Here is a 27,647-nt window from a genome sequence, read left to right as displayed (position 1 = left end):
TGCTTTTACTTAGATTTTCCGTGAGTACATGCATACAGATGTACAGAAAAAGGCCTGGAAAGAGAGATAGCAAACTGATAAAAGAATTGACTTCCAGAGATGGGAAAGGGACCAGAACTGAAGAGGATTTGTCAAAGTGGACTTTGGTTTTCTCTGTAAGGCTTTAATTTTTTATTTTTATTTTTTAACAAGAAAACTCACACGTAACCTATATAATTTTAAGATGAATTTTTAAAAGTCTGGTGGAAGCAAGTGGGCTCGCAGTCATGCCTGGAGGCTGTAGGGAGTGTAGTCGTGCCTCCTCTCTTGCACCTTCCATCTAACTTTCTCCTACCCAGCCAGCCTGCTGGCCCTGCCTCCCTCTCACTCCCACCAGCACACAAGCACTTGCACTCATTTACCTTTGCAGGTCTTGCCATCTGCCTGCAGCTGGAAGCTGTTGTTGCAGTAGCAGGTGGGCCCGTTGAGTGTGGGGACACAGTGGTGCTGGCAGCCCAGCTGAGAACAGTTGCTTCGGAGCTCTGTGGAGGGGGCAGGCGACACATGCTCAGGCCCCCAGACCTGGCAGCCACCCCCAGACTGCAACTTTCCCCCAACTCCCGTTGACCCTTCAGAAACCACATTCAAGGCCTACAGTGTTGGAAATGGAAGGGGTATAGGAAGCGTCTATTATATTTTGCAAGAGGGGAAACTGAGACCCGGGGAGGGTATGACAGCCCAAGGTCACAGCCAATTATGGCATTGAACCACATCTCCCTGCTCTGGCTTTTCTCTGTCCCCATGGAGAGCGGTTTGGTAGATGGTTGGGCTCAAATAGAGAGAGGAGAGAATCTTAACTCCTTCATACGCCTTCTGTCTGCACTGCCCGGAGACTACAATGTTGGCTCCAGGGCTGAGGGTGAACAGTGGGTATGGAATCGAGTCATTCCCAGCTCTGGCTTGGAAGCGCCCCTCCAACCTACCCCTTGAGCCCTAGAGACCTCTGAGAGAAGGCCTACGTAAGGTCCAGGTGGAGGATGGGAGGAGGAGCAAAACTGTTTCCCTCGGGATCCTTCTCTAATCTTTCTCCTGCCACTGACCCACTTCCACAGGGGAGACAGAAGGGAATGAGACAGGAGGGGGGGAGAGGTGGGAGCAGCTGCCCCCCCCAGACCAGCGACCCAATTAATGGCCTTGCGTGGGGCCAGGCGGCCTGGCTACAAAGACCCCTTTGTCCAGCGGCCCCACACCCCCACCTAGGAGTGAGAACGGCCTGAGAGGCTAAGACGTTCAGAAGCTCTAAGCCTGCCAGGCAGAGCTGGGATGGGGGGCCAGACCCCGGTTATTCCTTTTCTTCCACACCTTCACCCAAATGTGCTACCTGCCCAGCCTCCCCTCACAAAGGGGGAAAGTACTGTATGTTCTGGAAAATCTAGAAAAGAGTTTCTCTTTGTAACATAGGATAGAAGGATGAGGAGATCCAACTTCTGTAACATCAGCGAAGGAAGTTCAAACCCTAGCTTTTTGGGGCTTTTTGTTGTTTTTGAAGCTGAAAAGGTATTCAAAAGGAAGCAAACTTGAACATGCACAAACTGATGAAATGTGCATTGTAACTGAAGTCAGCCCCTAGGTCCACACTCTGTGTCCTATCCCAGGAGTTTCAGACAAAAAACATGCAAAATCAACCAAAGCAGAGGATTAAAATCTTCCACGAACGCCCTTGCTCTACACACCCCGCCTTAGCGAGCAGCATCCGGGGGGCTCCTCCCACAGGCTGGCGAGGCCGGCGAACGAAGCTCCAGACCCCCGGCCCCAGCTCCAATCACAGCATCAGCTCTTCTGTGCTCATACTCATGTTTCATGAAACCATATGGAGAAATGACCCCACTATGCACCAAATAAATAAATAAATAAGAAAACCTTGATCTAGTATAAAGCTCGCATTTCACAGGTGGGAAACTGGGGTCTGGAGAGGGGTAGTGACTTGTCCAAGCACATACAGAGAGAAGTGCCCAGGCCAGGGCCCTTACTGAGGCCTGCAGGGCTGCTGACCAAGCTCCAAGCTCAAAGCACCCACAGATTTGGGTCGCTGCCGGGTGGTAATACTGCATAGGGGTGCAAGACAAGGCCTCATGTCCACTGGAGGTGTGAGGACACTCCTCGGATGGTGGACCTCCATACCACGCAGGTGCCCAACTGAGAGCTCACTGCATCCATCTGGGACAGAAGAGGTAGAGACGCCCTTACCTCGGCAGTGGGGCCCCTCGTCCGAGCCATCCATGCAGTCCTGGACGCCGTTGCAGAGGCGGGACATGAGAACACACAGCTCAGTGCCCAGGCAATTGTGCTCGTTTGGCTGACATCGCTGAGCCTTACTCTGTGGGCCTGAGGGGCAGATGGAAAGGTTAACATGACCACACTGTCTCAAGCGGCCGTCTGGCCAGCTGCTCACGGGGGGGAAGAAGAGGTGAATTGAGCTTAGGGTTTCAGACATCTGCACATTTAGATCTCAGGAGGCCTCAGGGGTGGTTAGACTCTTCGACCTAGAGTTCTACACCGTTCCAAACAGCAGTCACACACCTGGGAGCAGCCAGGTGGAGGGAGAACTAGGCCTTCAGCCAAGAGCCCACTCTCCAAATGCCTCATGCCTATGGACCCCAACGCCACCACATTCTATACTCAGAAGACAGGCTGAGGTCAGAGGTGAAGGTTCGGATGAGCTGAGGAAACAGTCCGTGGCAGAGAAGCTCAAACGATAAAAGAAAACACCTCCTTCCCATAGGCCCAGAGCCTGGGGCTGACAGGGGGTCTAGGACTTCCAGAATTGCACTGTCCAATACATACCGCCAGCCACAGAGCACTTGAATTGTGACTAGTTCAAAACGTAAGTATAAAATACACACTGGCTTTTGAAGAGTTAATACTACAGACCCCCCTGCCCCCCCCCAAAAAAAGCAGAAGAATTCATTAATACTTTTATATGAATAATATACTGAAAGGATAATATTTTGGACACATTGGGTAAAATAAAATAAAAATTTCAACTGGGTATTTTTACGTTTCTTAATGTGGCTATTAGAAAACTTCAAAATCGCCTACGTGGTTTGCATTGTATTTTGATTGGACAGCATTATTCTAGACCCCCAACCCCAGAGCAGCCTGCCTGATGGAAGGATTTGGGAAGGGTCAAAAGTGGTGGCCCACTGGTGATATCTCTGGTACTTCCTTTCTTGCCCAAGAAGATGGGCTTAGGGGCAGGGTAGAGCTGCTCAGAGAATCCTCAGGAGGCCATGTAGGCTGAGATGCCAGCTGAGCCCATGAGCTGGAAGACAGACTCCTGCCTACGGGCTCCCAAACGGGGACAGGGTGTGTGAGTGAGAGTGTCTGCATGTACGTGGGAGGGTCTGCATGCACAGGTGAGGGAGGCATGTGGTGTGGACGAGGGTATATCTGTGGGTCCCTATGTGCTGGTGTTTCTGGCCTCAGTAGGTGCATTTCCATGTCCTTTGGGGAGTGAGTCTGAGTTTGTGTGTGTCTGGGGCATCTGTCTGAGTGCAGGTTGTGCTTTTGCATCCCCCGTTTGAATGTTGACTGTGTTGCTGTGAGAACGTCTGTGCCGGTGTCTGCCTTTGTCTGTGTACGTCGGGGTGAGGGGTGGCGAGCTAGGCGAGTCAGTGCCCAGGAGGGGCTGTGTGTGAGTGTGATGGGTCCAGGAATGTGTATGAGTGGGGACAGTGTAGGGATGTATATAAGGTAGGGTTTGCATCAAACTAAAGGAAGAGTGAACAAAAAGAGCCAGATCCAGCCCCTCTGCAAGGCTTTCTTAATCCTTAACACCACGCATCAGGTTAGAAATGCGGGCTGTAAAGGTGGCATCAGACAAGAAGATACTCCAGGCTGAACCAACCCCACCACAGGATCACGTGAAGAATATCCCTGGCCATCACTCCTCCAGGGCAGGGGATGGGGGTGAGGCTGAGAGAGCTGGTGGCTCCCTCTCTGGCCCTAAAATTACCCCTGATAATTATGGATGAGAGCTGGGGAGAGCACAGGGGACCAGGCTGGAACAGAATAAACCCAGGAGAGAGAACAGAGGCAGACCTAAGAATATAAGGGGACCCTGGCCCAGATTAACCAAGCAGGGGAGAGGTTGAAAGTGGAGACCTCAGCACTCTGTCAGCTGCTCAGGACTCCGGGGTCCAGCCAGCAAGTCCTCCACCCCCCACTGGCAGGGTAAAGGCTGGGCGGGACCTTTCTCCCAGTTTAAACAGCTGCCTCTGATTACACCACTTACTGGGGGCAGGGGAAGGCGGGGGTGTCGGGAAACGCATAGGGGTGGGGCTTCTGGTGCAGAGACTGAGCAAGAGTTGGTGGCCTTTGGCCTGGGAGCCTGAGGACAGGAAGGGGACCTGGCCAGACCTGGGGGCACTCAGCAAGGGCCAGGAGACTCTGAGGTGGGACAAACAAAAGAAAAGGGAGGTTGGGCCCTCTCCTTCCAACAGAATTGTCGGTGCAAAGAACACAGTCTCTGGCAGGCTTGGGTAGGTAGCGGCTCAGGGCGCAATCGGATGTGTCATTTCTGAGCACACCAGCCATGATGTCGGCACTCCAAAGGTTGGAGAGGACAATTCTAGCTGTGTCATGGACAAACAATTACAGAGCAAGGTCTACACCAGGCTAGAGATCAGCGGTCCTCATCCCAACTGCCTGGGCCAAAAGGAAAAGGGATAAGCCAGGGGTTTGGGAGCAGGGACCCAGAAAAGTACGTACAGATCTCAGGGGCCTCATCAGATCCATCCGGGCAGTCCCTCTCACCATCACACCGCCAGCCCTTTGAGATACAGGTGATCTGGTCTCTGCAGGCAAACTGCTTGGGGCTGCAAGTCTTAGGGGCTAAGGATAAGGAAAGAAAATGGGGTGTAAATGAAGGCTGGAGGCCAATGTGATGGCCCTAAAGCCCCCCTATGGCTCCTCCTCCTTCCCCAGCATCAGTTCCCATCTGGTCCAGACTCTGAGCCACAATCCACGTGTCTGGGGAGGGAGCTGGGGGTTGGGGTGGGGGTGGCTGTGTGTCACTCCTGGAACACTGTGTACCTGTGGTGGGGGTAAGGGAAGGGTGCAGGAAGAATATTTTATTGTCCTCTACCCAGCCCCCTAGGCTGCCTGTCCAGTGTGCCCCTCTTCCAGCCCTCGGGGTCAAAGCCCTGCTGTCTCAATTACTCTGGCCAGGCACCAGCTCTCCTGGCTTTGCTGACTGAGAGTGATAGTGAAGGATGGGACATTTAGGGGGCATTGACATGGTTTCTTTTTATGTTTCTCTCCCTCCCACCAGAAGCCCAGAGCTGGTCTTTTTTAAGCGTCCGTTCTTCTGCCCTCTGGTCCCTGGAATCTATCATCCCACCCATCTCCAACTCCTAACTACCAGGCCCCCAGAAGGAAAGTGTGTTTGTGGGGTGCCCTCGGTACAGCGGTAGCTAGGAGATGGTATCACAGAGGTACTGGAGGGCAGGCTGGGCAGGGCATGGCAGAAAGCCCAGCCTCCACCTCCATGCTCTAAAGATACAGCCTCCGTTGTGGTTAAACCTCAGGGAGGACTTTCGGCAGACGTCCTCAGAGGTAAGATGCACCTAAAGATTGCTTGAGATCATGGAGTTGGAAAGCCGAGGCAGGGGAATGGCTGGGGTGACCTGGGGGAGCTGATTTTAGTCCAGCCAGCCCATGAAGTTACTATATCCAGTACCTCTTCGCCCTGTCCCTTTACCCCCACCAGCCATTCTCTTACATCATTCTCTAAGGAGGAATTATGAATGGTAACACTGACTCTCATTGTGGGCTCGCTATGTGCTGGGAACTGTGGGAAACCAGTTCTTTCCATGTATCATCATATTGAATCCTCTCCACAATATAAAGAAGTAGGTATCACTAATACCACAGGTTCATAGATGAGGAAACTGAGCCTCAGAGAGGGGAGGGTCACATAGCAGGCAAGTGACAAAACCAGGGTTCACTTGGTTTTGAGCTGACTGTAAGCTTTTAACCAGGGCAGTCTATACCAGTCTCCCCATTCCCATGAGAGATACTCAGGAGCTGTTCCTCCCAACCCCATTACCATGTCCTCTATGGGAAGAAAAGTCTCCCCATGCCTTCAGCCCCACCCATGGCTGGGTTCCCAGTCTCCCTGCTCTTCATCGCCTTTTCCTCGGCCTATGTCAATTCCATTTCTATTCAGCCGGCCTGCACTGGAGACCAGCTCTGTGCCAGGCATTGCACTAGGTACTGGGGTGCCAAGGAGGAGCGAGATGCCTCCTCAGGAGCTTTAGCCCCTTAGGAAGACAGCTGTATATCACTGCCTTGAATGCAGGGCAGAGTGAGCCCAGGGCTAGGACAGAGGACAAGTCAAGTATGTCAGGGCTCTGACAGGGAGGGACAGAGTCTGAAGGGGGGCCACACAGAGATGTCCTCCCTCCCTAGCCCCCATCTCTGGCGGAGGGGACTACACTCAGGCCCCTGGCCAGGATGAGAGTCGAGTTCAGGAAACACATCAAGGATAGCTGGGCCAGGCCCCCCCCAGAGTCCCCCTCCCTTACCCCCCACCCTGAGTAGGGAATAAAGGCCCCTTGAGGAGGTGGATAATGCTGAGTTCATTGCCCCACTGGGCCAGCTGTGAGGTCTTCCCGGGAAACAGCCCGCCAGCCTAGTTAGCATGCTGGAGAACGGTCCTCTTCCCCTGGCCAGCCAAGACCGGCTGGTGGTGGTGGTGGTGGTGGTGGGGGCTGGTAGAGGGGGCTGGAATGGGACTCAGAGGCAGATGGACTGTTTGGAGCCCAGAAACAGTCCCCATGCCCGCCACCCCCCTCACCCCCCTGGACTTAGTCCACACCCCCACTCCTCCTGGGCCAGTACTCACAGCCTGGGCCTGAGGTCACTGGTTGGTCACTCCAACCTCCCCTCCATTCTGTGTCCCAGCCACGATACCCCCTCCTTTGGCCCTCACTTTGTCCCCCCTTCTGTCCCCCACCCCCATTTTTGGCCTGAACCCGACAGAGGAAACAGCAGCTGGCAAACTCCGAAAGCTGGAATGAGAGAGATTCACAAACCAGATGTGCTCTTGCAGAGGGAGGGGAGTGGGGGATGGGGGAAGTGAAAGGAAGAGGAGCCCTGGGGGGGGGGGGGCTATCCCACAGCAGCATCTCTTCAGGCCCAGGGGCAGAGGGACTTGGGGTTGCACATCACCCAAGGGCCAGGGCAGCACAAGGATTGTGGAGAGATAAGTGAAAGAACTTCCTTCCTGTCAGGAATGGTAGAGAAAGCCCTATGAATCTGGAGTTTGAAGGCTGAGGCCTGTGTTTGATTTCCTTCAAGGGGAGGAAAGAAACAAATAACCTACTTTGGGGCAGTCTACACAGCCAAGGGAAGCCACACTCTGAGTTGGGAGGGAGCTGCAGTGGGGGTGGGGTAGGAAGCTGGTAATCTGCTTAGAGCCTCCAGCCAACCCCACTCCCCACCGCTGAGCATTCTGCATCTGATACCAGCACCCAGAAAACCCACCTTTGTGGCCCTTAGATGAGGGAATAACATTGTACTAAGTTCAGTCCTAAATTTGGGATCATCTACAAGCCTCCCCTGCCTCCTGCCCCTCATGAAAATTGGCGCTTCCATACGATACGAGCATTGTTCCACATGGGCACTATGCGTCAGCCACCAATCTGAAACACTTCGTACATATTAACTCATTTCGATCCTCACAATCCTGTGAGGTGGATACTGTTGCAATCCCGATCATAGAGATGACAAAAGCATGGCACCGAGCAATTATTAACTGAACAGGTGGTTTCCTCACTGGCTACGCTGATGATGCCGCCAGATAGAGAAGGATGAAGAAGTGAAACGGCAGGAAGAATATTTTGGTCCTCTGGCACCCGGAATGAGGAGCGGGATTATAGTGGGTGGTAGTGGCCTTCAGGGCTCCTCAGAGAGGAGAAGAGGGCATGGAGAAAACAAGAGGGACGAGAACAAGATAGAAGAGGCAAGAGAGAGGAGGGCGAAGGAGAGGACTAGGAAGGGAGGAGAACGAGCAAGTTTGCAGAGAGAACGCCAGGACACAGGGGCCGTCTGTTCTCAGCTTTGCCTGAAGATGAATGTGACCGCCATGCTAACTCTGGCCAACACCCCTGCCTCCCCTCAAATCCAGGCACCCAGCCCAGCCATGGCCCCCCAGGGCCACCAAGCTGGAGCCAGGACAGGAGGTGTAGGGTTGGGTGTGCTTCCAGACACAACACGGACCCCACTGCCCTGCTTGAGCCTTGGCTGTCGTCCTCTATCCCATTCTGGGACCTTGGGGGTGGGGTGGGGAAGGGGGGTGAGAGTGCTTGGCCAGAGAAGAGAGGGTGAGGAAAGTAAAGGCCCTGAGGGAGTCTTCTCCAGAGAAGGGGACTCATCCCTGATCTCCTTGAGAGCAGTGAGGGAGAGGAAGAGAGGTGAGACCTCAGACGGTGCTTCCTAAAGGACCAGGAGATTTGAGGCAGGAAATGCATGAAAGAGACCCTTGAGGCCCTTTTCAAGAGCAGATACAGCAGAGATAGGCTGTGTGTGGGGGGATGTTTTCTAAAGGGAACCACATGATATATCTAAGGGAACAGAGGAGCCAAGGGGTGGGAGGTAGGGGGGTAGCCTGCAGGAATCTAAACTTTCAAACATATGGGAGTGGGGCAGCAAGGGCCTCCCAAACCCAAACCGAGAGCTTTTCACTGAATTTTATGCATTTTGGGTGTTACCCGGTGGCTCCTTCCCGCAGCTCAGTGAGGCTCAGACACATTTTTGTCATTCCTGAGTCTGGGCCTCTGCTTTGCGGCCTGGACAGATGAACAGACAGGATGGCTTGGACTGCCCGGGGAGGGGAAGGGTCTCCCCCTCCATCTTGAGTCAATATTGACTCAGCAGCACATTAGCCTGACAAGTGACCTCCCCACCATCTTTTCCTTTTCTCACAAATAAAATTCAGACCCTTCGAATGCCCCTAGAGGTCATCGTATCTGTTACCAGGCCTTTATAAGCCTTGCCCAACACACGCACATGGCTTATACTCGGTAGAAGTAACAGCTCTAAGCTCCTGACCCATTCCCCACACCTTTCTCTAGTTCTCAGGTCATGAGGAAGTTCTGCCAGAAGTCTAACCTCCCTCTTTCTTTCTGAAATATTTCCTTTCTCCCTCTTACTTAGCCCACAAAGGGTATCAAGTTCTCTTCTTGCAGAAACATTCTCTCCAACATCCATTCCCAAAATTAGTGGAGGGGAATAAGAGAGAAACTTGGAGGAAAGTGGAGGCGGAATTTCACTGCCAAACTAGATATTCCCAGTCTGGCCTAGGAAGGGAAGAATAACTCCAAAATGGCAAGGTGGGAGCTAGGGAGCATGTGAGAAAGCCCAGGAGAGATGCCTGCTTCTGGGTAGCTTTCAGGAAACTGAGAAGCTGGATGGAGGTGGATGGAGACAGGCAGAGACAAAGCAAGCGACAGAGACTGAAAGAGACAGGACAGAGAATGCCATGAAGGATGGGCAACAAGAGAGATGAAACAAGAAGATGAGAGACAGAATTTCTGAGAGGCCAAGACTGCACACATGGATGATAGACAGTCAGAGGCAAAAAAGCCGAGGTTGCCAAGATAATGACACTGTTGTATTGGGATGAACCTGGAGAATAACAACCTCCCTGAAACTCAGATTAGGGTGGGGGCAGCATATATCCTGCTTTAGATAGACAGAGTCTCTGCCCTACCAATGTCTGACCCAAGGGAGACCCAGAATAGGGACTACTGCCTCCCACAGAATTGGGAGGGAGGGAAGAAGGAAGACAGGGCTTTTCAACCATGGCAGCTAAGGCCTGGGGAGACTCACCTCCCCAGGATGAGTAAGAGGGACAAATGCCTCTCCCCCCACCATCCCTCACCTCACTCCCAGGGAGGTTTTACACTGGTGCCTGGGGCTACTGCTCCGGAAGCACTCCAGATCCAACTGCTTCCTTTTCCAAACAATGCAGGATCCTGCTAACTGGGCTGAAATTTGGGACTGAACACAGGGGGGTGGGATTAGGTTCTCCAAACACTCACATCAGCTGCCAGCTCCACCAGGTCAGGGATCCTTGTGTGGTCCCACTCAACTGGGCAATGAGCCCCCCACCCCACCCCCATCCAGAGCTGAAGGACTTGAAAGCTGGAGAGTCCACAGAGGTGGGTGGGAACCGTGAAAAAAAGACTACTGAGAAGGAATAAGCTCTGGGCTTGGGGTTCTGATGTGCAAGGTGGAGACTGCAGCAGGAGGAAAGAAAGACTTGAGTATGGAAGGGCTTCCCAAAGGTAAGGAAGGAGCTTTGAAGACTTGCAGGATTCGGACAGATCTAGCTCTGGTCAGGGCCCCAGCTGACATCCTCAGGAGGCCCAGTGATAGGGGAGGGGTTGGGGGCAAAAAACTAGGGAGAAAATGGAGCAAGGATGGAGTAAAAGGAAGTCTTGTAAAGCAGCCTCAAACATCAAAATATCCCCCCAATCTCAAAATCAATGTCCTACACGTCCCTGCTTTGAAAGATGAGGGTGAGGGGAGATGTTCAAGGATCCAGGTCCGACCAGGGGAGAAAGGAGTTTGAAACCTTCTCTCAGAGAGTCAGGAGGAAAACACCTCAGCCTCAAAACTCACTTCAAGTGTCGAGCTTGTCTGCTAACTGGTAATACACTGGCTCAAGGGGGTGTGTGGAAGGCGGAGGAAAGGAGGCAGTCCGCCTTCTCTGTCTGAGCCGCATCTGCCTGGGGCTGCCCTCCTCACTACAAAATGTTCTTAATCTGAGCAGAGTCCTCAATAACCCCTCTTTCCATTCCACACTCCATCTGTTTCCCCATCCTCTCCAGTAGCGATCAAGTACACTCAATTCTGTCTACTCATGGTGAGTGACATTGCTCCCCAAAAAGAAGGGGACCTCGGGGTAGGTTCAAGAATAGCAGAGAAAGCAGAGGAGGTGGGGAAGGCCCTGAGGGCTGCTCCTCTGGAGGGAAAGCAACCAGGCCTCAGAGCAGCAGGAAGGAAGGTTAGACACTAAGTCAGGTAAACTGGGGCCCAGGGTTTCCTTCTCTGAAAGGAGGAAGTTCTGTGTCAGTGGGCTTGGGGTGTGAAGGCAGGAGTAGGGATAACGGAATCCCCTAGGCTACCTGGATAGCACTGGCCCTACGGATCTGTGCAATTCCCCTTTCTCACCCCGAACCTGGTGAGACCCATGATTCATATCTCCAGTCCCAAGGCAAGAACAGTAGTGTGTGTTTGGGGAGGGGTCCTTTCCCTGGGACTTCCGATACAGTTGGTTTGAGCTGGGGTTACTGCTGTGGATTGGGTGAAATTTGTAAGAAAGGGTAGAGACAGTTAAGGAGGACATGTTCAGTCTCCTTCTTCCATTGACCACCAACCAACTTGGTGTGGCAAATAGAACTGTTTTAGAATCCTAGGCGTGATGCTGCTGGGGTCATCCCTGACTGGGCTGGGAAACTTTTCTGCTCTCCACAGAGACTCACCGCCCCCCCCCCCTTGCTTCTAACTCCATCCATCCTTCGTCATGGGGTTCCTGGTGGTCTCTTTCTCTTTCTCTCTTAATTTTTTTCCCCTATCCCTCCTAGAAGCTGCTATACCCAAATCTCTCTGCCTCGGTTTCCCCTCCCACCTCACAGGGCTGAAAACAAGAGGAAAGAAAGTGCAAAAGAGAGGAAGTCATGGGCAAAGGCTGGCTGTGAGGGCTGGTCTGGAGGATATTCAGGGCAGATCCTCTTTCCTCCTCTTGGGTAGATAATTAAGGTAGTAGGGGGCGGGGGGGAGGAGCAGACAGTCCCCCAGATGGCATAATTGAGGGCCAGTGAATACGCTGTTTTTCTGGACACAGCTACTTCCTGAACCCCTAACCTCCCTCCTGCAACTGAAGCAATTTGGGGGGAGAGGAAGAGAGGGAGAGATAATCTGGTTTCAGAGAAAAACTTTCCCAATTCCAACCTGGCAAAATTTAGAAGATGGAGGAGGGGTGCATGATGGTATTAGGCCAATGTTTTCCCCGGATGACAGAACTAAAATGACGGGAAGTGATGAGATCCCACTGCTTCTCAAATCAGGGGCCCAGCCCAGCCCAACCCTATGACCCCAGCTTGGGCAAGACTTGAACCAGTGACTCATAAGTAAGAGAAAAAATAGCTGACACAAAAAGGGGAGAAGGGGCACCCCATGTCCCCAAAAGGACAGTGTTCTAGCCCAAACCTAACTACAGTATACAAAATATGTGTATATGAAGGCAGGAGGGGAAATGGTGGAGAGAAATACACATTTACCAAAGAAGCAGAGAATTGGGGAGTGGGGGCATAGCCATAACCCCCATCCAACCTCCAACTCTCCTTCCAGTCCAAACTGTGATCAAGCCAGAAATCAGGGAGAAAGCAGCCTTCCTCTACCCTCCCACCTCAGCATTCCAGACCATTCTCCAGTCCCCTTCCCCAGCGATGACATCTGACGTTTTTCATTTCACAGCTCCCAGGAATTAAGAAAAATTCAGTCACATAGCATCACTTGCTTTTTTTCTGCTCCCCAATACAGCCCTATCCATGCTACTGACAGAGGCTCTGAGAGGGGGTAAGTGCCCACTTCGGAACCCAGGCGGGCAGCCATCTGGATCCTGGACCCAGGCCTCTAAGCCTGGTCTCCCAGGCCCGGATTCCACATCCAAGCAGGGGGCCCTCTCCGTGGCCTTCCCTCTCTACCCACAGCCTTCTTGGGCCTGCCTGCCCTCTGCCTAGCGGGTCACCCCTGACTTGGCTCTCCCTTTCAGATTCAGAGGCCACTGCAAAAGGCCCTCCACCCCCTTTTGGAGCCCTACGTTGCAAATCTGGATTCCTTCACAATTCAGATGGGGGTAGAGGGGGGGAGGATGTAAGGGAGGTGGAGGCCCTCCCCGACCAGAGATAGGAAGAGAAGGCCTTTGGATCCTGGGATCAGAAAAAGGGGGAACCCTCCTCTCCATTCCCAGGCCTCTGGTCTTTGTTTGGGCTGGGGGGCCCCCCCGGAAGCATCATTTGCCCAGGGCCCTCATCCTCCAAATTGGACCCCCATCCCCACCCCCAGTTGGGCCGCTGCGGTGTCAGCTGGACTGGGATAACAAAAGGCACCCCCTCCCGCGCCTCCCTTCCCCATCCGAACGCAGGAGTGGGGGCTGGGGAGTGGGTGTCCCCAGGGGTCCAAGGGGGCCGCAGAATCTCACTCACCATCGATAGCGGCCGAGACCAGAGCTGAGAACAGGGACAGTAACAGCAGCTGCGGCGGGGTCAGCATGGTGTGGGCTGATGCAAGCAGCAGCCCCCTCCCCTCTGGTCTTGCTACTTCTCGCCGTCGCCCCCCCAATTGGGGGGTCCCCCTTTTTCCTCCTTTCCCCCTCCTCCTCTATTCTTATCCTAGCCCTCCGCAACGCGCACCAGGGGCGTGGGTGAAGAGGTAGAGTTCGGAGTCCCTTAGGGAAGGTCTGTGGATGGGGCTGCGCCCCTTGCCCCCAATTCCAAACCCTTCACACCCCTGCTTTTCTCTTCGCTCCTCTATCCCCCTCCCTGGGCGAAGCTCAGAGCCCCATCTCCGGGCCGCCTCCGGCTGCAAAAATGCACAATTGGGAGGAGGCGGGGTGGGGGGTGGGGGGCGTGGACCGGGTGGGGGAGCCCTTGGAAGGGGCCTGATGGAGCTCTGGGGGCTCCCCTCGTTTCCGCCTCCTCAGTGCACGGGCCTGGAGCTCGCACCACAGTTCCCCGGACAGAGGTGCCGCGGGGCGGGCTGAGGTGGGGGAGAGGGAGGGGACGGGTAGAGGAGGGAGGGAGAGAAGGGGCGGGGAAAGAAAAAGGGGGGGGGAAAGAGCTACGCGGCAGTCCTGTGAGTGCGCATGCGCAGATTTGGCGCGCTGCCCTGGGGAGGGGGGTGTCTGAGCAGCTACGAGATTTGGAGCTCTGGCCAGCGGTTCTAGAGTGGTGGGATCTGGGCGTCGCTAGCTGATTTGGGGCCAAGAGCGCCCTCTCCCCTAATTGGGACTTTCTCCCCCACGCTGCAGCTTGCTGAAGGGGCATGGGGGGATTGGGCAGTGGACACGGAGAGAGGAGCGGCTTCTCTTTGAAACTCGGTGTCATGCCCTAGGGTTTCAGGCGCTGTCTGGGGATCCAAGACCTGGGGATCCAAATCTGGGCCGAGGCCTGATTTCCACCGAGAGCCTGGACTGTGCCTCGCCTGCCTGGGGTGGGGGCAGGGGCCGCCAGTCTGCAGGGAAGATACAGGGAGAGGCTGAGCTTTGATTTGGAGACTTCGTAAGACTGGGACGAGGACTGGGGCCTGCGGCGAAGGGGGGCGGGGTAGGGGAGGGGCCGCGAGGGCCCGCCCCCACTTCGCTCCAGGGCTCGGAGTAAACAGGGACACCCGCGGGGACACGCCGGAGCTTGTCTGCCCGCCTAGGACTTGGAGATGGAGCCCACCTTAGCACCCGCCCCGCCCTGGTCGCCTGGCATCGGGCGCGGGAGGGGCAGTCTCTGGTTTGGAGGGAGGTGAGTCACCAGCGGGTGGGGTTGAGGAAGGGCCACCCCACTTCGCCCCAAGAGGTCGGGGCTCATTTATTTTTTTTTCTTTGGTGTTTTGTTTTTTTATACCTTCTGACTGGCTTCTCACCAAGTCGAGGTTTTAGATTCCGAGCAAACAGGGATTTGGAATAAGATGAGGGACTCTGGACCGGAGTTCTAAGGAGATGTCTAATGAGTGCGGGACCTTTGTCCCGGCTCTGAGCCTGTACGGGAATGCTACTTTGAGTCCAGAAGGCGAGGCTGTTTCCAGAGCCCGGTGAATGTGCTTCTGGCCACTGCCCCCTTCTGGGCGGCGTTTTAAGGCTGTACCCTGGCTGTCTTTCTGGTGTCTGAAGTCAGAGTTCAGGGAGACAGCAGGCGACCTTGGCTGCCAGAAACTGACAGTTAGGGATGAGAGAGGGTTGCACCACGCTCTCCCTTTTAAAATTCTAGTCAAGGAAGGGCCCCAAGTCCTCACTCCAGTCAGTTCCTGGCAGAAAGCAGAGCAGCATGGAGGACTTGTCAATTGATGGCAGTGAGGAGGAATCCAGAGGGAACCTGACCTTTCCCCCAAACCAGAGCTTCCTTGGCTCACTTTGCTCAGGGCCAAGGCCACCTGCCTTTCGTTTCCCAGGCTAGAAACCTCAGACTCTTTGCCAACTATATCCAGTCTTGCAAGCCTATGCTCAAGGTCTGTTATTTTTTCCTTTGAAATAGAGCTCAGATTTCCTCCATTTTCCACTGCAGAATTTCTTCAGGCAGGGGTGGGACTTACTCATCCTTTTATTCAACCATTATTGGCTAACACAGCGACAGGCACATGGCAGGGACACTCTAAATGTTGTTCATGAATGCCTCCTAGGTTCCTTCCTCTCTCAGAACTCCCAATATTGTGGTCCAAGTGAAATCATATTGAGGCAGATTTCAGACAGCTTTGAAAGGAAAAAGCTAGCTGGAGTGACCATATGAAGTTTATGAAGGGGGAGTCTCATTTCTCTCCCTGCTAACTACCTTACACACAGGTGAATCTTCCTAAATCTGCTTTCCCTGTATAGTCTCTTCCTGGCTGGTGAACCGCTACTGGATGTCTGGAGATAACGGAATCAAATGTGAACTCTTCTCCCAGTCATGGCCATCCAAAATCTGACCTCAGACAGCATGTCAACACTTCTCCCTTGCTACGTCCCAACACTTACTAGCTCCTGAATGTGAATGTGTATTTATTTTTATTAACTTTGTGTTATAAAAAGTAGTAGTAATTAGTGGCTAAAAAAACTCAGAGTATAGGAAGGTACAGGGTGAAGAGTAAACTTGCTGTTCTCCACACCCATTCTTCAGTTCCACCCTTACAGTAACCACTACTGAGAGTTCCATGGTTTTCCTTCCAAGAGGTTTTTTTTTTTAAATGATAAATATATATAAACATCCTTTAAAACCACAAATGAGCTCATACAATATATACTGTTCCGTAACTTGCTTTTTTCAATTAACCTGTCTTGATCCCTTTCCATAATGTACACACACATCTAGCTCACTCTTTATATTGGCTACTTGGAATCCCCACTATTTTTGGGGGGTGTTGGGCACTTAGGTTATTTCCACTATGTAAACTGCTGAGGGTGTCTCTATAAGGTGAAAGAACGCATATTTCTACCTGAGCCTTTAATTATACTGTTCTCCCAGCTCCTCCCTACCCTCTTCAGAAAAGCTCTCCTGTTAGTTCTCGCTCTGCCCATCTCTCCTGTTCCAAACTGGCACTCAAGATAGCCTCAGTGTGCGGCCGGTTAGCTCAGTTGGTTAGAGCGCTGTGCTCTTAACAAGGTTGGCGATTTGATCCCCACATGGGCCACTGTGAGCTGCGCCCTCCACAACTAGATTGAAACAACTACTTGACTTGGAGCTGATGGGTCCTGGAAAAACACACTTAAATAAATAAAAAACTTAAAAAAAAAAAAAAAAAAAAAGATAACCTCAGTACCTAGACATTAGCACCTAATTTTGCCGGGTCTATGTCCACCACCAGACCATAAACTCCTTAAGGGCAGGGATGTCCATGTCTTTTACTTCTTTGGATCCACACAGGGTTGGAACTTTCGATTGATGGTGGGGATGCTGGCAAGAGCATTAGGACTGGGAGTACCTGTGCTGGTTGAGGAGACAATCAAAATTAATTCCTGTCAAATGGAATGTGACTGTAAGCATCTTCTCCATATTTCTTCTATAGTAACTCATTATGCAATCCCTCTCTGTCTCCAGCTTCTTCTCCCACTTCTATTCTTAAGAAGCTTTTTCCATCTTCAAATCCTTGTATGGAGAATAGTGGGAAATCAAGGAAGAATTCTCTGCAATCCATAATCAGGATACCTAGAATGGTGACAGTGGCAAAGAAGTTGGTCTGGGAGAGGATATCTCCTTTTTTGGATCTCCCAGCAAATCATTAACCATCTCCTTTTCCTGTCTAAGTGTAACAGGCACTGGAATGGGGCATTAAGGGGCAGCTCTGGGACTGAATGTCAGGCCAGAGACTGACACCACCTAGTGGTCAACTAAAGAGGTGTAAATGGGAGGGTGTCTGACCGGTCTGATGGAAAGGTGGGAAGAGAACCAAGATTTATTGGGCACTTACCATGTACCAGGTCCACACAATGGATTTTACATGAATTAGCTCACTTGAGTCTCATAACCACCTTGTGGCAAAGGTGTTATTTTCACTTTGTAGATATGGAAATAGAGATTCAGAGACATTAAGGAATCTGCCCCAAATCACAATGCAGATTGGAGGCCAGTTTTCATAGACGGAATAAACATTTATTAGGTACCTCATATGTGCGAGGCACCTTGCTAGGCAGCAGGAACAAGAGGTAGAAATACATAGTCTCAGCCTTCAAGAAGCATACAGATCAGTACAACAAGATGATTGACAATTACAACACGGTACCTTAATGCCTCGATAAAGGCAAGCACAGAGGGCCATGGACACCAGGGCAGGATACTTATTCCAGATAAGGAGGTCAAAGCAGAGCAGGGTAAATGACGCCAGGCTACATATTGAAAGAAAAAAAGGAAATGACAAGCAATGACAGGAGAAAAGTGTGTTTTAGGCTGGCAGGCAGAGGCATGGAGGCATGAGGAAGTTTAAAACATTTGAGGAATAACTGATACGATATGTCTGAAGTTTTAAAGTACTTATTGGGGAGGGTAATGGATGAAGATCAGGGAGCCTAAATACAAAGGGTGATTTTAGCCACACTAAGAATTTAGATTTTGTTTTTTCCTACAAGCAGTGGGGAGCCAGGTGAAAAATTGAGGAAGTCCTTAATACATCAGCCAGAGAGCTGGAGAGGAAGAGGATTCCTCTAAGGAGGTATAATCAAGTATACTAATTGGTTTATCATATTACCCTAGAGGATAGGGACAGAGAAAGCTGGGTCTGGAAACTTTGGCTCACATTAGAATATTCTTAAAGTGTTCAAATTTGGGCTGCACATTAGAGTCACCGGGGGAGTTTTTAAAATCCAATGCTAAATACTACTACTACTAATAATAATAACAACAACAACAACAACAATAAGATTAAAATTTAAAACCTCCAAACTGGAAGAGTTACACTACTTCAAGACTTGTAAGCTACAGTAATCAAGACAGTGTGGTACTGTCATGAGGATCAATAAACAGACTCATGGAACAGAACTGAGGCCTAGAAATAAACTCACACTTAAAGGTCATTTGATTTTGTCAAAGATATCAAAGCAATCCATTGGGGAAAGGAGTGTCTTCAACAAATGGTGCTGGAACAACTGACTATCCATATGGGAGAAGTAAGTGAACTTTGACCTCTACCTCACACTATATGCAAAAATTACTTCAAGATGGCTCATAGAGAGTCAGCCTGGTGGCTCAGGTGGTTAGAGTTCCATGCTCCTAATGCCGAAGGCTGCCGGTTCGATTCCCGCATGGGCCATTGGGCTCTTAACCACAAGTTTGCCAGTTCAATTCCTTGAGTCCCACAAGGGATGGTGGGCAGCACCCCCTGCAACTAAGATTGAATACGGCACCTTGAGCTGAGCTGCCACTGAGCTCCCGGATGGCTCAGTTGGTTGGAGCGCGTCCTCTCAACCACAAGGTTGCCGGTTCAACTCCCACAAGGGATGGTGGGCTGTGCCCCCTGCAACTAGAAAAACGGCAACTGGACCTGGAGCTGAGCTGCGCCTTCCACAACTAAGACTGAAAGGATAACAACTTGACTTGGAAAAAAGTCCTGGAAGTACACACTGTTCCCCAATAAAGTCCTGTTCCCCTTCCCCCAATAAAATCTAAAAAAAAAAAAAAAAAAAAAAAAGATGGCTCATAGATCTAAGCTATAAAAGCTAAAATTATAAAGCTTTTAGGTGAAAATACAGGATATCTTCATGACTTGGAGGTAGTCACAATTTTCTTAAGTCATATAAAGCAATAACCACAAAAGAAAAAAATGATAAACATCGAAATTTAAAACACTTGTCAAAAGACACCATTAAGAAAATAAACAAGTGGGGTGGTCGGTTAGCTCAGCTGGTTAGAGCGCAGTGCTCTTAACAACAAGGTTGCCAGTGCGATCCCCATATGAGCCACTGTGAGCTGCGCCCTCCATAACTAGATTGAAACAACTACTTGACTTGGAGTTGATGGGTCCTGGAAAAACAGACTTAAAATAAATATAAGTTAAAAAAAAGAAAAGAAACAAGTAAGCCATAAAGGTAAGCAAAATATTGATGTGATGAAAGGCTGGTATCCAAGATATATATAAAACTGCTATAACACAGTAATAGAAAGACAACCCAATTTTTAAAAAAATGCACAAAAGATTTGAGCAGATACTTCACAAAAGAACATATGAATGGCCAATAAACACATGAAAAGTGTTCAATATCTTTAGTCATCAATAAAATGCAAATTAAGACCACAATGAGATAATTCTCCACACTCACCAAAATGGTTAAACTTTAAAAATTTGACAATGCCAAATGTTAGTAAGAAAGTAGAGCATCTGGAACTCACATATTGTGGCGGGAATGTAAAATGTACTATCAATTTAGAACAACATGTAGCAGTTTCTTATAAAACTAAGCATATACCTACCGTATGACCCAGCAATTATACTTCTAGTTATTTATTCAAAAGAAATGAAAACATGCTCACACAAAGATTGGAAGAAAAAGGTTCACAGCAGTTTTCTTCATAATAGGCCAAAACTGGCTACAGCCCAGGTGTCTATCATTTAAAAAAGGGATAAACAAATTGTGGTATATCTCTACAATGGGATGCTACTTAGTAATAAAAATGGACAAACTATGGATACACACAACAACACGGATGAATCTCCAAACATGGTGAGTAAAAGAAGCCAGACATAAAAGCATGTCCTGTTTTATTCTGTTTATATTAATTCTCAAACAGACAAAACTAGCCTACGATATAAAAAAAAATATCAGAACAGTAGCTCCCCTGGGGATGGGGCTGCGACCAGGATAGTTATCTATATCTTGACAGGGGTTTGGATATCATAAAACAACCAAGTGGTAGGGCAGGGATTTGAACCCAAGTGGCCTGGCCTCCGAGGCCATGGTTTTAATCACCATATTACATTGCTTTGCTCCTGGCATGCTGCACCCTTGGGTGTGGACAAGATGACTCAGGAAGAGTCACCTGCGAAGACAGGAGACTGAGAGAGAGAGAGCATTCAGAGAGGGAGGAGGAAGGCCAGGAGAGAGGGGCTATGAAAACCAACAGGGGTAGAGCTTACTCAAGAGTGGCTAACAGTGTGGAATACTGCTGAAAGTCCAGCGAAAGAAGGGCAGAAACAGGCTATCATTCTCGACATGTAGGAGGGCATGTGTGACATGGGCCAGGACAGTTTCATTGGACTAGTGGGAGAGTGTACTGAGGAGGTGAGGGAGGAAAGACTGAGTGTGAATAACTTTCCCAAGGAACTTGGCTGCACAGGGGAAGAGAGAGAGAGGGAAAAGATAGTAATTAGAGTGCTAGTTAGAGGGCTGGAATTTCCTTGCCGAGGCTCAATCCTAACCACAGCTGGCTCTATCCAGAGATGCTTGGCTTTGCCCACCTACCAGGGCTGCTACTTGTCCTTCTGTGAGGCGAAGGTCTGTTGGCCACAGTAAACCTCTGACAGGCCCAGGGCTTCATTGGGAACCTTGAGATCAGCTGACCCCACCATTGCTCACGTCCTGTCATCCTTGGCAGGCCTCAATGGGCGTCTACCCTTCTCCACTCAGCCCAGTGCTTCCTCTTCCTGACCACCCTTACACTGCTTCCCACCCTCACCCTTGCACAAAGCCCTGGGCTTAGATTGTCTTTGCTCCCCTTTGCTTGTCTGAAACATGGCTCTTCCCTGAGGATGCTCTTCCTTTAAAGAGATATCACTTATTTTTCCAAATGCACAAGACAGGTGATAGTGGGAGCATGGGCAGTCAGCCTGCTCTGGGCTCTTCATTTCCTATAGTCAGTATGGCTCCACCAAGATCTTAATTAGGGATGCATCTAGCAGCAAGTAACAGAAGACCTGATTAAAGTAGACTGAACAATTTGGAAATCTAGAGCTGGTCCAAGGTTGGTTGATTCAATGAGAGTTTTTTTTTTTTTTTTTTTTAATTTTTAAAAAGATTTTTATTGAAAATGTAGCTAACACAATATTATAATAGTTTCAGGGATACACCATAGTTATTCAACATTTATATACCAAAGAAGTGATCACGATTATGTCCAGCAACCATCTGACACTGTGCTATGCTATCACAATATTATTGACTATATTCCCTATTCTGTACACTACATCCCCATGTCTTATTTGTTTTATACCTGAAAGTTTAGCAAGTTGTTGTCCTTTCAACCTTAGTTGTGGAGGGTGCCATTCAGCTTCAAGTTGTTGTCCTTTCAGTCTTAGTTGTGGAGGGCGCAGCTCAGCTCCAGGTCCAGTTGCCATTTCTAGTTGCAGGGGGCGCAGCCTACCATGGCTTGCGGGAGTCGAGGAATCGAACTGGCAACCTTGTGGTTGAGAGCCCACTGGCCCATGTGGGAATTGAACCGGCAGCCTTCAGAGTTAGGAGCATGGAGCTCTAACCGCCTGAGCCACCGGGCTGGCCCCAATGAGAGTTTTCTTTTTTTTTTTTTAATTTTATTTTATTAAATTTATTGGGGTGACAATTGTTAGTAAGATTACATAGATTTCAGGTGTACAATTCTGTATTACATCATCTATAAATCCCATTGTGTGTTCATCACCCAGACAATGAGAGTTTTCTACCTCTTTGAACCGCTAGTCTATCCTCAGTGGCTGATGGTATCTCTCCTCATGGTTGCAACATGGTTGCAGCTATTCCAATCCTCGTGTATAGACTTGACATTGAAGAAGAACAAAATCTTTCCCAAGAGCCCCCTAAGGTCCTATTGGCCAGGGGAATGGAAATACTGTGATAGGCTAGATCAATAAGATTCATTCCCTGAATGCATGGGAGGGGAACACCTGTACAAAATCCAGACTTTCTCAGCAAGGGAGAAAGGCTTGCTGCTATACAGGCACCATCAGTGCTTGCCCTGATAGTCATAAAAATTCCTCTTCCTTTGAGGGCCTGCTATTTCACCTTCCATTGAGAAAATGGGTAGCATGCAACTTAAGGGCAGCAGTGCTCGCACCAAACTAACTGGATTCAAATCCCAGCTCAGTTGCCTTCCTTTTGGCCTTGGGTGGGTTACTTAACCGTTCCACACTGCAATTTCCTCATATGTAAAAATGAGGGCTATCAGCACTATCCAATAGAACTTTCTGTGATGATAGAAATATCCCATGTCTGTGCTAATATAGTAGCCATTAGCCATATGTGATTATCGTGCATTTGAAATGTGGCTAGTGCATCTGGGGAATTGAATTTTTAAATTAAAATTAAATTGCCCCATATGGTTAGTAGCTACCATGTTGGACCCATAGTTCTATCTCATAGTATTGTTGTAGGATAAAATATACAGGGCTTAGATGTTTTTAAAGTAGGAATTGAAGTAACACATAAACCCTCACTAGATGTTAGTTGTTTTGCTGTCATCTACTGATGTCCTGGTCACTTGCCCACATTTCTTGAAGACTTTGACATCTGACTCACTGTCTTCCTGTGCATCCCAGGTCTTTTGCAAAGCCAGATGGCTTCAATGTCCAGCAGCACCCTGGCCTCTTGGTTCCTTGCCCTCCTCAACTCTGATGACTCACCTCCATGTTGCCACAGTCACTTACTCCAATAGCTACAACCTGTACCACACCCTGCCAGGAGAGCTGGACTGAAATCTCAGCCCCTTGTCTCTGAATACAACATTCCAGCCCCTAGCTTTTTCTCTCCCTTGCTCCCAAGAAGGCTGGTCTTTAGGCCTGTTGAGACTTCCAGTTCCTTTACTCTATTCTTCCTTTACCCATTGGCTCCTCATATCTTTACTTCTCTTCCTAACCAGACTTGATTCCACACTGCTTCACCTCTACTCCACCAAGTGGTCTCCTCCATATGAACTGTTCTCCTGGCTTCAGACTTATACTTTAAGTCCATCCTCCACACCGACTAAACATCATCATATTACTCACTTGCCCTAAATCCTCTAATGCTCCCCATTGCCAAACTACTACCTGTTTCCAGAGGTACCATGCTCCCATAGTATCATGCTTTTGCACATGCTAGAGCCTCTTCCTGGTTTAACTCTTCTCTTGTTCTTTGACTGGATAACTCCTATTTTTCCTTCAAGGTTCAGTTTGGGCATCACCTCCTCCAGGAAGACCTCCCTGATCTCCCCTATCCTCTACCTAGTTTAGGTTCCCCTCCTATATGCTTCCATGGCACCTTGTGCTTCACTAGAATGACAACTCCCATTATCCTGTAGTATCATTGTTAACTAATTGGATTCTTCCTCTCAGCTTTACGAGCCTGAGAACAGATATCCAATAAATTTTTGTTAAATTAACTGGGCATAGATTCTGGGCAGATTGGTTTTGTTTGCTTGCTACCAGTTTCATTTTACTTTTTCAAAGATGGGAGGGATTTGAACATGTTTATATGCTGAGGGTAAAGAGTTATAATAATTAGAGAATGAGAGGTTGGAGATTTGGAGGATCCAGGGAACCATGAATGGAACAGTGCCTGGAGAAGCAGAAGGGAGGGGTCCTAAGCACAGGTGGAAGAACATACCGTGGGCAGGGGCAGGGACACAGACACCCTCTCCTCTGAGCCTGAGAGAGGGCTCAGGTGATGATGAATATGTCTGTTGATAGAGAGCAGGAAACTAGGAAGTTTCCAGCGGAGGGTCTCTGTTTAATCTAAGTGGTGAGTTAGTATTAAGATGGAAATCTGGGGACAATGGCAAAGGCCTGGGACACAGAACTGGCTAGGGGTCCACCGCTGCTTCCCACACTTCTTCAGTGACCTTTTCCTTCTGTCCCTCAATCCTCCCCAAATCCCAGCCTGCTGCCCATGGCACCCACTCCTCTTGTCTGTGAAATGTACTGAGATCTTGCTATCAATCCTTCACCAAGTTTAGTCCTTATATAAGAGAGTGTATGTAAAACATTTAGCCCATTGCCAGATACACAGTAAACATTCAGTAAATGGTAGTCCTCGTATTTACTAGCAAGAATGAATGTTGTCTTTTCTAGTTACACAGCAGTGTTTGCAGAATGATATGAGTCCCCGCCCTCCGGGAGCTTATGTTCTAGTCAGAGAAGAAGGATGTACCCATAAAATAATTAAAAAGCAATGCAAGGTGATTACATCCAAATGCTTTTTAAAAAATCTCAACCTGCACTAAAATGTATCTCTTACATCAAGACCTAGAACTCAGATACACATATAAAACTGAAACAAGTTTCATTAGACACTACCTATCCTTACTTTGTGTGATGCATACTGGTATTTTCTATTCTACTTGGTTTAAAAAAAGCGATGGTCAAGGTTCCTTATTATGGGTTGAAATGTGTCTTTGAAAATTCACATATTATATATTGAATTCCTATGTCCCTCAAAAATTCGTATTCATATGAGGTACCCCCAATGCTTCCGGATATGACCTTATTTGGAAATGGGGTCTTTACAGACGTAATCAAGTTAAAATGAGGTCATTAAGGTGTGCTCTAATCCAATCTGACTGGTGTCCTTAGAAAAAAAAGAAGAAATTTGGAGACAGACTCGCACATAGGGGGAACACCATATAAACATGAAGATGGTAGCTACAAACCAAGGAGAGAGGCCTGGAACAGAATCTCTTTCACAGCCCTCAGAAGGGACCAACTCTGCCAATACCTTGGTCTTGGACTTCTAGCCTCTAGAGCTGAGAGACAATAAGTTTCTGTTGTTTAAGCCGTGCAGCTTGTGGTGCTCTGTTATGGCAGCCCTAGCAAACTAACACACTCACCAAATCGATTTTATGACTCAGGTGGGTTGCTGCAGTCCACAAACCCAAAAGTTCTTTTTTCCCATGTTTTCTCTCATGCAATCTTAATTGCCATTTGGTGGGATGGTAGGACCCAAAGGAGGGTGAAACAAGGAAAGCACTCATTCTCAGGATTGTGCAAGTAGGGGTGTCATTACTGAAAGTCTGGCCAACCCTGCAACTGCACGACCTGAAGATGAGTGCTTCCTTAAATTTTGCACCCTAGTCTAGGCTATGTAAAGTAGATGTAGTTATTGTCTCCATTTGAGGGTTTGACCCAAAATGGAGTCAGACCCAAACCAGATTTTCCTCTAAATTCTGAGTTCTTTCCATGACATCACAGTGTCCCCACTAGTGCAATCAATTAGAGAGGATGACAAAAAATATTGTTTTCCTACTAGTATTTGTTCCTCATCTTCCTACCCCCAAAATGAAGCAAAGTTAGAGACTGCATTCACTCCTTCCCTCCTCTTACCAAACTTTGGGGGAACTTGGACCTTCTAAGACCCTTAGATGCTGGAGCCTGAATTCAGCCACTGTCTGTGAATGTCTGCAGGCAGCATGGCCACCTGGGAGCACATGCAAACTGCATACACCGTGATCGATCCTAAGACAGATTCCCTGCTGGTCATCTCCACCCCTGCTCTCCCTCCTCTTCAATTCACTGCCTTTCAGACACAATAAACACATAAACACACATACCTCTAATAGGCTCTGTCTTTGTAGAGCTAATATCCCCAAACCCAGGGACCCTGACGTAGGATGGAGGCCCTGTTGCCTTCCTCATGTCTGGTTTATTCTGGGCAATCAAAATAGTGCCTAATATTTAGTACCAGGCACTGTTCTAAGCCTTCACGTGTATTATCATATTTCACTCTCACAACCTTATGAGTTAAGACTATTATTTGTTCCATTTTACAGATGACAAAACTGAAGCACAGAGTAAATCACCCAGAGCTGTGCAGTTAGCAGTGTTGGCAGGATTTGAACCCAAACAGTTCTTAACTGGTACCCTGTTGACTGGCTGGGCCAGACACCCATGCACTCCTGAACACACATGCCCGGCCACGTGGGGTGGGAGGGGAGGAGCTGGGTTCTGGCAATCAGTTCAGGCACCAGGGGGCAGCATAGGCCTAGCTTTGGCCCCTCAGCCCAGCCCTGTTGGGTGAGAGGGGGGTGGAAACCTCCTCCCACCTCCCAAGTTCCCCAAGAGACCACCCTTTCCACACACTTTCTCTCAGGTTTGGAAGTGTGAAGGCCTCTCTGGGTCCCTTAGCCTCCTTCAGCTCCTCCTCTAGCAAAAGCTGCAGAAACCATCCACTAGTTATGATGGATGATGACTCAGAAGCTGAGCAAGCCTTGTGTACGTGTGTCTCCTTGTGACTGCATATGGCTCTGAGTGCTGACATGTCTATGAGCCTGCCCGCACGTGTGTAAGCGTGTGTGTGTGTGTGTGTGTGTGTGTGTGTGTGTGTGTTCTTGTGGCCGGGGAAGTTGTGCATGTGTGTTCCTGGGTGTGTCTCACTCAGTGTTTACCCCAGAAACAGGAACTTCACTAAGGCTGCACAGCAGAGTCATAATCCAACTTGTCCCTGGGGAGTCTGCAGGCAGCAACTTCAGCTTGTGCTGGCTCCCACCGGGGTCTGAGGACTAGCAAGCACCGTGGGAGGAGGGGGCAGAGACGGTCAGTCTGAGGCACTCCTGGAGTATTGCAGAATTCTGAGCTTGGGGACCCCCACTCCCTCCCACCAGTGGTCACGCGACTTCTAAAGCTTTCTCTGCCAATAAGGGAGGGGGACCTAGGCCTTAGGACATCAAGCTCCCTGCTGCTTTTCAGGGTCCTCCACTGGAGGGAGCACAAAGCCCAGAGGGATTTGCTTTCCCAGAGACCACGGGGAGCCCAGTCCCTCCGGAGCCCAAACCCCAGGGGCTCTTGCAAAAGTTTGAGAATGGGAGAGGCAGTTTGGGGCGCATGTCTTTGCTTGATATTAGATGACTTTCTGGAGGAAAGTTTATCGCTTTTGAGAAAACAGAGTAAGTGGGGATCAGCCTCCCCTCCAGCCTGGCCCCAGGACCCTGACCCCGGTCCTGGCTCCCCCGCCCGGCACAGGAGGCACATATCCTCACCCCACTTTCTTCCTCTTCCTCCTCCAGCCTACTTTCTCTTCTCTGTGTCGTCAGAGCTCCAGGGAGGGACCTGGGTAGACAGAGAAGCCGGAAACAGCGGGCTGGGGCAGCCACTGCTTACACTGAGGAGGAAGGACGGGAGAGGATTTTGTGTGTGTGTGTGTGTGTGTGTGTGTGTGTGTGTATTTTTTCTTTTTGGTGGTGATGGCGGAGGGCGGGTGCTAGCAGGGCCAGCCCTGAACTCGCTGGACAGAGCTACAGACCCATGGGGCCTGGCAGTGCCCGCTGAGAAAGGGAGAAGACAGCAGAGGGGTTACCAAGGTGAGGGGATGGTTCTGATAATGGGAGGGTGGGGGTCTCTGATTATCAGTGTATGGGAGGGTGAATTAATTAACGGGGTGGGGTGGGGGCTCTCAGGATCCTTCCTTGGGCGGGGCGGATGGTCCCCAAGAAATTGTTTCAGCTGGTGTTGTAGCTGGTGGTACCGGGTTT

General features: G+C 49.8%; 2 protein-coding genes and 1 long non-coding RNA gene across 8 annotated transcripts in view; 2 read left to right on the top strand and 1 right to left on the bottom strand.

Annotated features, from left to right (window-relative positions):
* LRP1 (LDL receptor related protein 1) overlaps nt 1-13,686 on the bottom strand; it is an 84,607-nt gene extending 70,921 nt beyond the window's left edge. For both annotated transcript variants that reach the window (XM_074325544.2, XM_088800144.1), the window contains exons 1-4: nt 13,257-13,686; nt 4,750-4,872; nt 2,227-2,364; nt 402-521 (exon numbers count right to left, since the gene is read on the bottom strand). In XM_074325544.2, coding sequence (XP_074181645.2) covers nt 402-521; nt 2,227-2,364; nt 4,750-4,872; nt 13,257-13,323 — 448 coding nt within the window. In that variant the 5' untranslated portion in view covers nt 13,324-13,686. The remainder of the gene's footprint in view (nt 1-401; nt 522-2,226; nt 2,365-4,749; nt 4,873-13,256) is intronic.
* A 15-nt stretch (nt 13,687-13,701) lies between these two features.
* Nucleotides 13,702-27,647, top strand: part of STAT6 (signal transducer and activator of transcription 6) — a 26,592-nt gene continuing 12,646 nt past the window's right edge. Inside the window, exon 1 of one of the 5 annotated variants that reach the window (XM_088800151.1) lies at nt 13,702-13,794. The gene's annotated coding sequence lies outside the window, so the exon portion shown is untranslated. Of the gene's footprint in view, nt 13,795-26,581; nt 26,713-27,207; nt 27,477-27,647 lie in introns of those variants that run through there. The other 4 variants (XM_019742319.3, XM_019742317.3, XM_019742321.3 and 1 more) reach the window with 4 other exon arrangements.
* On the top strand, nt 14,134-15,989 carry LOC148759079 (uncharacterized). The gene is made up of 2 exons (XR_016022002.1): nt 14,134-14,564; nt 15,632-15,989. It is a non-coding gene; the product is annotated as an uncharacterized LOC148759079 (long non-coding RNA).

Source organism: Rhinolophus sinicus, chromosome 1, assembly GCF_057876585.1.
Source record: "Rhinolophus sinicus isolate RSI-liver-muscle chromosome 1, RSI-T2T, whole genome shotgun sequence".
NCBI classification, from domain to species: domain Eukaryota; kingdom Metazoa; phylum Chordata; class Mammalia; order Chiroptera; family Rhinolophidae; genus Rhinolophus; species Rhinolophus sinicus.
This window is presented reverse-complemented; position numbering and strand designations above follow the sequence as displayed.